The 10,556-nt window shown below is 42.1% G+C and overlaps 1 protein-coding gene across 1 annotated transcript in view; it reads left to right on the top strand.

Annotated features, from left to right (window-relative positions):
* LOC111144745 (ryanodine receptor 2) overlaps window positions 1-8,376 on the top strand; it is a 549,385-nt gene extending 541,009 nt beyond the window's left edge. Inside the window, 5 exon segments of the mRNA XM_022499183.1 lie at window positions 1,581-1,737; window positions 3,221-3,285; window positions 4,982-5,082; window positions 6,057-6,108; window positions 6,941-8,376. Of these exon segments, the coding sequence (XP_022354891.1) occupies window positions 1,581-1,737; window positions 3,221-3,285; window positions 4,982-5,082; window positions 6,057-6,108; window positions 6,941-7,036 (471 nt within the window). The 3' untranslated portion in view covers window positions 7,037-8,376.
* The last annotated feature ends 2,180 nt before the right edge of the window (window positions 8,377-10,556 follow it).

Consider the following 10,556-nt stretch of genomic DNA (forward strand, 5'->3'; position numbering starts at 1 on the left):
TAAAAGAACAGAGGTCAGAGAACCCAGTTCTAGGGCACTGGTTCATGAAAAGACAGGGAGATGAAGAAGTGGCCAAGGAGGCTGAGAAGGAATGGCCAGAAATGTAGAAGAAAATCAGGGGATTGTGATGTTTCCCCAAGAGAACACTTTCAAGGCCTTTGCTCCCTTCATTATGGCAGACAGTGGGTAAATGTGTCTTGCACTGGTGGGTGACATCAGTTGGGTAAATCAGAGTGTCTGGAACAGTTTAAGAAAGTCTCATGGAGGAAGGGTTATTCACTGAGGGTCGAAGGGATGAAAGGAATGCATAAGAATGTAGAGTGAGGGGCACCTGGGTCGCTCAGTGGGTTAAAGCCTCTGCCTTCGGCTCAGGTCATGATCTCAGGGTCCTGGGATGGAGCCCACATCGGGCTCTCTGCTCAGCAGGAAGCATGCTTCCCTTCCTCTCTCTCTCTGCCTAACTCTCTGCCTACTTGTGATCTATCAAATAAATAAATAAAATCTTTGAAAATCTTTGAAAAAAAAAAAAAAAAAAAAGAACGTGGAATGATTATTCAAGGTAAGGAGCATGTGCAAACCAAGATCTAGAATCTGGGATAGTTTATCTGAGGGGCATGGTTAGGGTGGAGGGTGGTGTTTGGAACCCATGACTGATCACCAGAGAGGGGTTAAGTGTCACTGTATCTGAGGCCCCAATATGGAGAGTATGAACTTATCCTGAATAAAGATCAACCATGGATGCTTACAGCCACTGATTCTCAACTGTTCTGATTTTGCCCCCCAGGGGACACCTGGCAATGTCTGCAGACACTTTTGGTTATCTGCAGGCTGGGGTGTGACTGGCATTGAGTGGGTGGAGGCTAGAGATCCTTTTAAAATATCCCATGATGAAAAAAGAAATCCTATGATGTATAGGATAGACCCCACACAAAGAGTGATCTGGCCCAGAATGTCAACGGGGCTGATGCTGAGAAACCCCTCCCTGTTCTGCAGCAGGCACTTGAAGCTGTACTTATTACTGGTTGCTTTAACGTTTCACACTTTAAACAATGAGCTGTTATTTCCTCCCTGCCTCTCCTCTCTTCATTATTATTCACGTTCGAGTAGAAAAATTTCAGCATCCCATTCCATACATGACAGATGAGGGGATGTTGAGGGTTATGGAGTTTGGTTTTTTCTAGTTTAAATTTCTGAGATTCCATCCGATTATACATTTACTTTTACTTCCTCCTTCCTATGTCTATTATGCTAAAAACATGAACAGAGTGATTAAACATAGATTTGTGGACTTTAATGTGATCTTAATAGGATCACCTTATGCCAGATGCTAGTGAGGTATTATTCATTCTCCGCAAAGTGTGACAGAAGGTGCTAAGCAGAGTGTGCAGTGCGGGGTTTTGTTTAAAAGGCAGCAGAGTGTAGGAGCCAAGTATTTGCGTCACAATCACAGATACTGAAACAAAAAGAGGCAATGTAGAATGCAAAGATTCTCACCATTTCCAGAGTGAGGATTAGGAACTAGAGGGAGAATCTTAGGTTTGCAGTGTTCCTCAAGCAGTGACCGTTTCTCTCCTTTCCAGTGCTATATGTTCCACATGTATGTCGGGGTACGTGCTGGAGGAGGGATCGGTGATGAAATCGAAGACCCAGCAGGCGATGAATATGAGATCTATCGAATCATCTTTGACATCACCTTCTTCTTCTTCGTGATTGTCATTCTCTTGGCCATAATACAAGGTAAGCATTGTCTTCACTGAAGCACCAGAGGATCTAGAATTTGAGCCACCTATTGTTTAAGTAACATTACGGTGGGGTAGGAATGTCAAGTGCTCTCTGCAAAAGCCAAATAGAATTTTTCCTTTCAGGATTTCTTCCTTCAAAGTCTGTAGAAGGAAAATCAAAGAAGCATGGGACCCTGGGTGTAGGGGAAGATGGGTATGGGGCTCTTTTCCCATAACCTGATAAAAGAAGCACTTCCCTCAGTTTGACTCTCTGCCCTGCCACTTACTGACACAGTGTTGGGTGGGTGAGCAGTGTAACTCCTTTGGATCTTTCAAATGCAAATTATATAAATCTCTAAGCTACAGTAGATTATTGAAAGCTTTTTTTTCTTTTAAAAGAAGTGATATTTATACACAAGTATCCAGATAGTACCTAATTCAAGATTGTGCTTCCTAAATAATCTTAAGGCTACCATTGTTGGGTATCTGTTACATGCCTGCCACAGGTATGAACTCTACCCTCACGCACCCAGTGAGAATGGTGGTTTTTACATTTCCAGAAACTAAGCCATAACAAGTTTAAGTAACTTGGCCAAAGGACACAGTTAAGAAGTGTCAGGGCTGGAATCCAAACCCAGGCAGGGTGTCTGGACCCAGAGCCCTCACTTAAAAGCTGAATGCCATACTGACCCCCAGTTCTTCCCTTCACTCCAGGGACGCTTGCAATGTGGTGTTTTCCTCCCTCAGAAAAATCACTCTTACTTATCTCTTTCTGTTCATCCATTGATCCTGGCTTGAATTAAGTGTCTGCGAACATGATATTATCCTCCAGGTCGTACAGGCACAAAACGGTACTGTAATTTTTTTCCAGTAAAATACACGAACAAGTTTAAAGGATGCATAATCCATCCTGTCTTCACTGAGTGTAACAATGATGTGTTTTATAAGAGAGCAAACTCATAAATCCCTTGGAAGAGGTGCAGCCTGTGAGTCCGAGAAGGAAAAGGGTCTGAGGGAAAATGGCGCAGGGCAGTTAATTTCTGGCTGACACGGTTAATAATGTGCTGGTGAGTTTATCTGTCAGGAATTTGTGAAAAGAATGATTTGAGGCACGTTCCTCAGTTAATATGGTAATGTTTGATTCCCAAATTGGTACTCGAAAATCTCATTAGTGGAGTTTTTGGCACTTTCCAACCAGAAATCACAAGTGCTCTTTCTCACAGTGAAGTAGCAGGAAACCTATCCTCTGTATGTGCCAAGGTAACAAAGGGTTTTTCCTGCTCTGTCCCTTTATTTTGAAACCCCTTTCCTGCCCCCAGAGAGAAGGCTGCTGCCCTGGGAGGAGTATCGGGTGTGTGCTCACAACTTGTGCCACACTGAACTTCTCCCGGCACGGCTGTACATTTTCCCTGTTCTTGGAAGGATTAGCCAAGGGGCTGTGAATTTAATTATTCTTCTCTGGTTGATAAAGATTAGAGTGTGTTTTTATTGAACACTAGGTTTAATTATTGATGCTTTTGGAGAACTAAGAGACCAACAGGAGCAAGTCAAAGAAGACATGGAGGTGAGTCTTTCTGTGGCTGACTCGGCTTTGTTGCTGTGGGCACTTGTCTCCCCTACTGTCTTTATCCAAGATTCATAAATGTGGGAGAAAGTAGGTGGAAGACATAAGCAACAGGGGACTGCCTTAGCCTGCTTCCGATCCAGGCAGTGCATACCACCGACCAGTTTGCTAGGCGGGAACTGTGGGGCTCCAGGTGTGTGCAAAGTAATAAGGCACCATCAACCCCTCAAGGAGAGGGAGAACCACCAATTCAAAATTATGGGTTCACTGACAAGTAAACAGGCAACTGCAGAGCCCTATGTTGAGTCCTTTCTAATAACTCAGAGGAGAACTTTATAGAACTTAGAGGCTGTGGAAAACCAGAAATGGGTTTTAAGCAGGTTACGGGAGGGTTTACATTTTGCAAAGATTACTATGGCTTAAAACATAGGGAGTACATTAGCAACTGGGAAGATCAGGGGCAGAGAAGTGGGCTGTGAGCATTTTTTCAGGCAGAGATTATGAGGCTCCTGCTGAAGAAATCAAAGATGTAGGGGCCAGACGGATTCAAGCAGTACTTTGGAGTTGGTGTGACAAGTGGGTGATTGGCAAGATGCAGAGGACAGGGGGTTTGGAGCAAGCAGGAAGGATTCCCAGAATTCCAGCGTGAGCTACCAGACAGATGGTGGCTGAGTTACACCCAGAGTAACTACGAGAGGAGTAACAAAGAGGAAGGGCAAGTCCATGGGTGAGCTGTCATGTGAGAGCCCATCGAGTGCCGTACAGACCTACTGCTGAATGTGGCCTATCGCTGTCCACAGTCGTTGATCAATAAGGCAGAGAGAATTCAATAAATTATCTTAAATCATCTCTAGTCGAGGCCCTAAAATCTAAGGCATCGTAAATATGCCTTCAGTGATATTAAACAGTTTCTAATTTGCAAGGAAGATGAGCATCTGGAGCCACATGAAGGCCACAATGATTAAATTCACTCCAGTTGATACATAAAAAATTCTAATAATAAAACAGAAAGCCTGCTTCTTGGGGGGTCTTGCATGCCAGTCCTGTGGACGGCAGACCTAAGCAGGTGCCGCCCTAAGAGATGCGGTGCGAACGAGCAGGGAGCAGAAGGAGCAGCACCCTATCTCTAGAGTAGAAAGTTACCCCAGTACCTGTTCACTGGTTAATTCTGTATCTAGCACGGTGCCTGGCACACGGCAGACCCTCTCAGGCGTGGACTGAACACCCCCACAGCCTGGTATTTGATTTGGCCCTCCCCAAATGTGAGTCATCTGTACCTTTCTCCCCTGGGTCATCAGACTTTGTTCAGGTAGGTACAAGTTTGTGGTCTTCGTCAAGGACACACTGAATCCTGCCTACCTAATTTCAGTCAATGTCATGAACAAGAGTGATCGCTAAGTCTTAGGCATTCTCACTTGGGGGAGAGAAAATAAGGAAAAGACAGAGCTTTACCACCATCATTATGGACCCTTCTTTCTCCATCTGTTACTTGTCGCTGGTACCTATGTCCTTTAAGCCTCCAGCAAGATACAGTTGAGGCCACAGTTACATTAATACTCATGCGCTTAGCACAGTCTTCCCTCATGACCTTATACAATACAGAGTAAACCAAACAGCTGCCCCATTGGGGAGTTGTGTGTTCCTTTGTTTTTGCTTTTTGATATCTGACATTTTAATATTTCCCTTTGTCTTCTAGACCAAATGCTTTATTTGCGGGATAGGCAACGATTACTTCGACACAGTACCACACGGCTTTGAAACTCACACTTTACAGGAACACAATCTGGCCAATTACCTGTGAGTGTGCCTGTCTCGGACTCTTCAGCCTCTCCCTGTCTCTCAGAAACAGAAGAGAGCTATGGCTTCCTTTTTTTATATAACTGGGCTCAGGCTTTGAGAGAAAGACCCACAGTTAGTGGTTCTCTTGTCCCCAAGAGGAGGTACACCTAAGAAAAGAACTTGCAGCCATTCATGTGAACGATACCTTCTAGAACGTGAAATGGAAAGATGGAAAAATTCGAATAAGTGGAATACATGCTTAGCCTCTTAGAGAGCATTGGCCATGTTTCCCATTTCAAGTAGGGAGACTCCAGCTGCTTCCTAGAGATCTATAAATCTCCATTTTTCTTTTCTGAAAACCTACAGATCTCTTGAGGCACTATTATCTCTTTAGGCACTATATTTTAACAGAGTCAAAAGCTGCATTTAAAAAAAAAAAAACCACACACACACAGAAATCTATTGCTTACAACTAGCCCAAACTGCAGTTTGGTAAAATAGAATTCTTACTTTCTAACCCAGTTTTAGTATCAAACAGAAGAGATGCAGAGTAGCATTGTAGCAAAAAGGGGGGGAAAAAAAAAAGCAGGCTTTGGAATTCACAGTCTTGAGGCATTTGGCAAGTTATTTAAACTTTTTGATCCCTGGTTCTCTAAGTGGGGACTGGGATTCCTGGCCCCTGAGTGAATAAATATGGATACCCTTGAAGGTGGGATATGGCACCAAGCGTGGCAGATAGCAGCTCTCAAGAGGAATAACATGATCTATGCACACATTTTAGCTCCTCTGAAAAAAAGCTTTTAAAAAAGGTTAAGTTTTTGGTTCCCATGGCATGGTTTTTTTTTGTTTGTTTGGTTTTTTTGCCTTGCCATTTGTTCCATTTCTTTGGCCTCCCGACAGAGTGAAGACTTAGCTTGTAGCCCAATCAGAATTATCTGTGTGTTTGACATTTCCATTCCATCCATTTCTGATTAGTCTCTCTGTATCTGTAGGTTTTTTCTGATGTATCTCATAAACAAAGATGAAACAGAGCACACAGGACAGGTAGGTAAACAGTGACCACACACCATCTTCTGAAAGAAATGACAGAGAATCCATACACGGTGGGCATATGTGTGTGTGAAATACGAAGAATTGGAATTACTTTCAGATATTAGTCGTAGTATTACTAAAGAAATTCCTGTTATCCTGAATGAGTGTGCAAAAATCGCCTTTGTAGAAAGGGTAAAATTGTAAGTTCACATAAAAATTTTAAGCTTTTATTAGCTCAACATGCTGAGTTTGGGATTTGCTAAGTATAATGTCTTTGATTGCTTAATCAGCAGATGATTTCAGATGAACTTCAACCCACATTATGAGGGTCAGTTAAAAATAATTTTGTATGAAATGTCTAAGGTTCTCCTTAAGTATTTGAAATTCTCCCTCTGCAGATATTTGCCTCCAGTTGTTAATAGTTTGAATTTGAAGGATACAGTTAATAGTAATGTCTTTAAAAAAACTTATTTGTGGGGGGCGCCTGGGTGGCTCAGTGGATTAAGCCACTGCCTCCGGCTCAGGTCATGATCTCGGGGTCCTGGGATCGAGCCCCGCATCGGGCTCTCTGCTCAGCGGGGAGCCTGCTTCCTCCTCTCTCTCTACCTGCCTCTCTGCCTGCTTGTGATCTCTCTGTCAAATAAATAAATAAAATCTTTAAAAAAAAAAAAAAAAGAACTCTCTAAATGAATATGGGCTTTTCCAATCATGTAAATTATGCGTAATCACACAATTACCTAGATATATACATGCAACAAATTTGCGTTTCTATCTTCTGTTTTGGGGTGATGCCCAGATTTGGGGGGAAAAACCTGATGTTAATACATTTCCTTTACTTTTCCAGGAATCTTATGTCTGGAAGATGTATCAAGAAAGGTGCTGGGAATTTTTCCCAGCAGGAGACTGTTTCCGGAAACAGTATGAGGACCAGCTAAATTAAACTCAGACTCAGATCACCTCTGAAAACCAAAAAATACACATTCACTCTTTCTGTCTCGGTCTCTCTCCCTCTGTCTCTGCTCTCTTGGAAACATCCTGCTGAATTTGTGAATTGCCAGCATTCTCTTCTTTCTGGGAGCAGTGAACTCTGTTTCTGAAGACCTGACCAGGCTTTTCCCCCCACCTTCTGTATTTTCTTTGAGAATAAAGACTGAATAATAACCTAAACTCCTAAACAGACAAACTAGGAACTGTGGAAAACACCATTTCGGACACTCTTGATCATAATGCCAACAGACCAATTTCCTTCCGAGACTCCTGGAAGTCCCCTTGAGCTTTGGGACAGTCACAGAGAAGCATAACAGCCACACTCATCCGGCCTCTTTATTTCACCATCCTGAAAGGAACTCTCTGATGGTCACAGAGCACTGTAGCACTTAAGAGATTGCCGTGGACACCAGTTACGAAGGGAAATAGTGCCTTACTATATGTGGGTTGAGCTATGCAGAAGATATGTGCATGAGAAAACATCTTTATTTTCTTTATGTCGATTTTTTTTTTCTTTCCTTAGTTAGATTGATTTTGTGTTTTTTTTTTTCTTTATTCTTTTCTCTGGTTGGGGAGGGTAAGAAAAGCAGTTTGTGCGCACCTTTAAAAAAAAAAAAAAAGACGGGTGGCCTGTCTCAGGACTAGAGGAGGCTCTTCTCATTCGCTAAATTCACATTTACCCTCCCCATGTGCTCCTGCTCTTATTTTGGTAATGCTCTGATGCAACACTGCAACTTTATGAAATCTTTGTATGAAAACAAAAAGACTGCAAAAAAAATATACTTTCAAAAGAAATAATTCATTGCATGTTTATTATGCAAGTTTAAAAGAACAAAGAAAACCTCCAGAAGCAAGTTGATCAACGTGAGAGAACTTTCATGATAATTATATTCATAGTAATAAAGTGTCGTGGGCTTACTTGTATATTTGGAGCCAGTGTCATCCACCAACAATGTGATACATTATGAACTTGACAGTAGTTTTGGGTTTTTCTCTTTCTTTTGGCCACCTGTGATCAGTTGCTGATTAAGGACTTCTTGTCAGGCCATTTTTTTAATATCAAAGCTGAAGCAATATCCATTCAGGGATTTCATCAGTTGCATCAAAAAACACGGATGACAATTATCAATTACTCCATTTCGAGTCCTTTTAAATATAATGCTTATCTTTACAAATAAAAAAGAGATTCAGAATGGAAGCAAGATCATTTTGCAAACATTGGAGCTCTTTTATTACAAGTCTGCTTGTTAATTTTAGAATTGTAAAACTGCTCTGATTAAACTATTTAACTAACATTCTCACTCTCTTCTTTTCCCATTTCACTTACAGTGGGGAGGCTTTATAATAACCTGAGGAGGGTTTAGTCTAAGGGCAATGCAAACCCTGCCCTACAGCCTTTAACACCTGCAGATTTCCAGGTGGCTGACAAGTCCCCTGCTTTAGGATTACAGAACCTCAGAGTCAGCAGGCAGTTTGAATCACTTCACTCCACCCCTGTCATTTCCCTGACTTGGGGCCATCCTGAGTTCCTTAAACACCACCGACAAAAAAATCACTCTCCCAAATGATTTTAAACTTTACACAGCTCTCATTCTAAAAGGTTCTTCCTTGCTCAGGGCAAATTTGCTTCCCTGTAATAGTAGGGGTTCACTTCCTGCCTTCATATGAAAGAGGACTGGTATACTAGGAAGTGTTGTATTAAACACTCAAACACTAAATGAACACACTGTGTGCCAAGCACTGGTGGGTTATCATTTGTCACCTTACTGACACAACATGAGGGCTGTGGTACCTAGATTTTACATTTGTCTTTTGGTATCACTTTTATTTGGGAGAAAGAATGGAACCAGTTTGGACACACCATGGGAACTCCTGAGCCTGCCTAAGGAGGTGCTCTTAGATTCTGAGGAGTCTGAATAAAATAGATCATTTCCATAAAACATCAGGAAGCACGTTCCCCTTTGACACGAAACACAGCAGAGGAAGCATACAGCAAGGAGGAGTAAGTATTTCTCCAGGACATAAAATCTGCTGATAGATTCAGGTCTTCTATTTATAAGGCAAAAGCAGATTTGATATAAAACAACAGCACAGGTGAGAGGTGAGTGAACAAATCCCTAGTCATCACCTGGCCTGGATTTTGCAGAACTGTTCACTCCCTTAATTAACTGCTCCTGGCTTTAGTGCCTGGGAAGGTGATGGTGCTCACAGAGAAGCAAGAAAAAAGCCAAACTCTGGAAAGGAAGCTTCCCTCCACCCATGGACTCTGGGCATCAGTGTTAAAGAGTAAGGGAGCAGAGCCAGCCACTTTAGAAAGCCAGCCACTTTAGAAAGCCACCCACTGCCCAGCATCATCATGGCTAACACTGAAAGGCAGTCACCTCTCCAGTCCCTTCTCAAGGCCTCAAGGGAAGAGGAAGCTTTTCTGTATCAGCATTATTAATTCTCCCAGGAAATGTCATAGAAACCAATGAGGCTCTCCACTTCTCTGATTAAACTCAGGCTGCCTACCGCAACCTCCAGAATCCCTTTAGAGATTCTGTATTATACAAATATTCAGACCTTCCCAACAGATGTTATCATGTCTGCATATTTCCATTTGAACACTCACAGACCTTTTTCTGCCATTCTTATTTTTCTCCTCCTCCCCACCACCTGCAGAAACATGTCTCGATCCTGCAGAAACATGTCTCCATCAAACAAATTTGGAATCACAGTTTTAAGTTTTCCAAATGCACTAAATGGTACTTAGTTGTTGGACTGATGCTCATAATTTCTCACGCGCAAGCAGCAGTTCTTAGCCCCTCAAAACCTCATGTAAAAGACATATTGTAATGAAAATTCTTTCTTCCTGACTGTAAAAGTGTATCTATGAAAATGATACTTTTTTTCATATTGCTTTTCATTTCATTTTGCTTAACTGGGATAATGCTCATATTTCTTAAACTCTAATTTTCTGGGTGAATATACCAATATGCTCCCCACCCACTGCTGGAAGGGCTTTGGGTGGCTGTCAGTGTGGCGAGTGCCTCATTTACTCTGGACACAGTAAAGAGGAACTTTAAAAAAAATGTGTTTAATGTATTTACCTAAGCCTGGTGTAACTTGACATGGAAAGCTCTGGACAGACATTCTCCAAATTATTTTACAGCATCTATTGTGTGGTGAAAAGGAAGACCTCCCTGTCCTCTTACTGGTGACATTTCTGTCCATCAGTCTGCAACACCTAAGACAGAAGCTGGAAAAGGAGTGTGTCCATGTTGGGCCAAGTGCATGCATGGCACCCAGGTTTGTTAATGGCCATAAATAATAATAACACATTCCTTAATAGGACAAGGTCTGAACTTACCATATCATCTAGACCCATAATATTCAATTGTGTGCTAATGCAAGTATTAAACAGGTAGCTAAGTAGGTCCTTCAAGTTCCATGTTCCCCAAAGCACAGAGAATTTATAATGTCACAACTCAGTA

Source organism: Enhydra lutris, unplaced genomic scaffold (genome assembly GCF_002288905.1).
Source record: "Enhydra lutris kenyoni isolate GAN:26980312 unplaced genomic scaffold, ASM228890v2 scaffoldscaffold12, whole genome shotgun sequence".
Classification (NCBI taxonomy): Eukaryota; Metazoa; Chordata; class Mammalia; order Carnivora; family Mustelidae; genus Enhydra; species Enhydra lutris.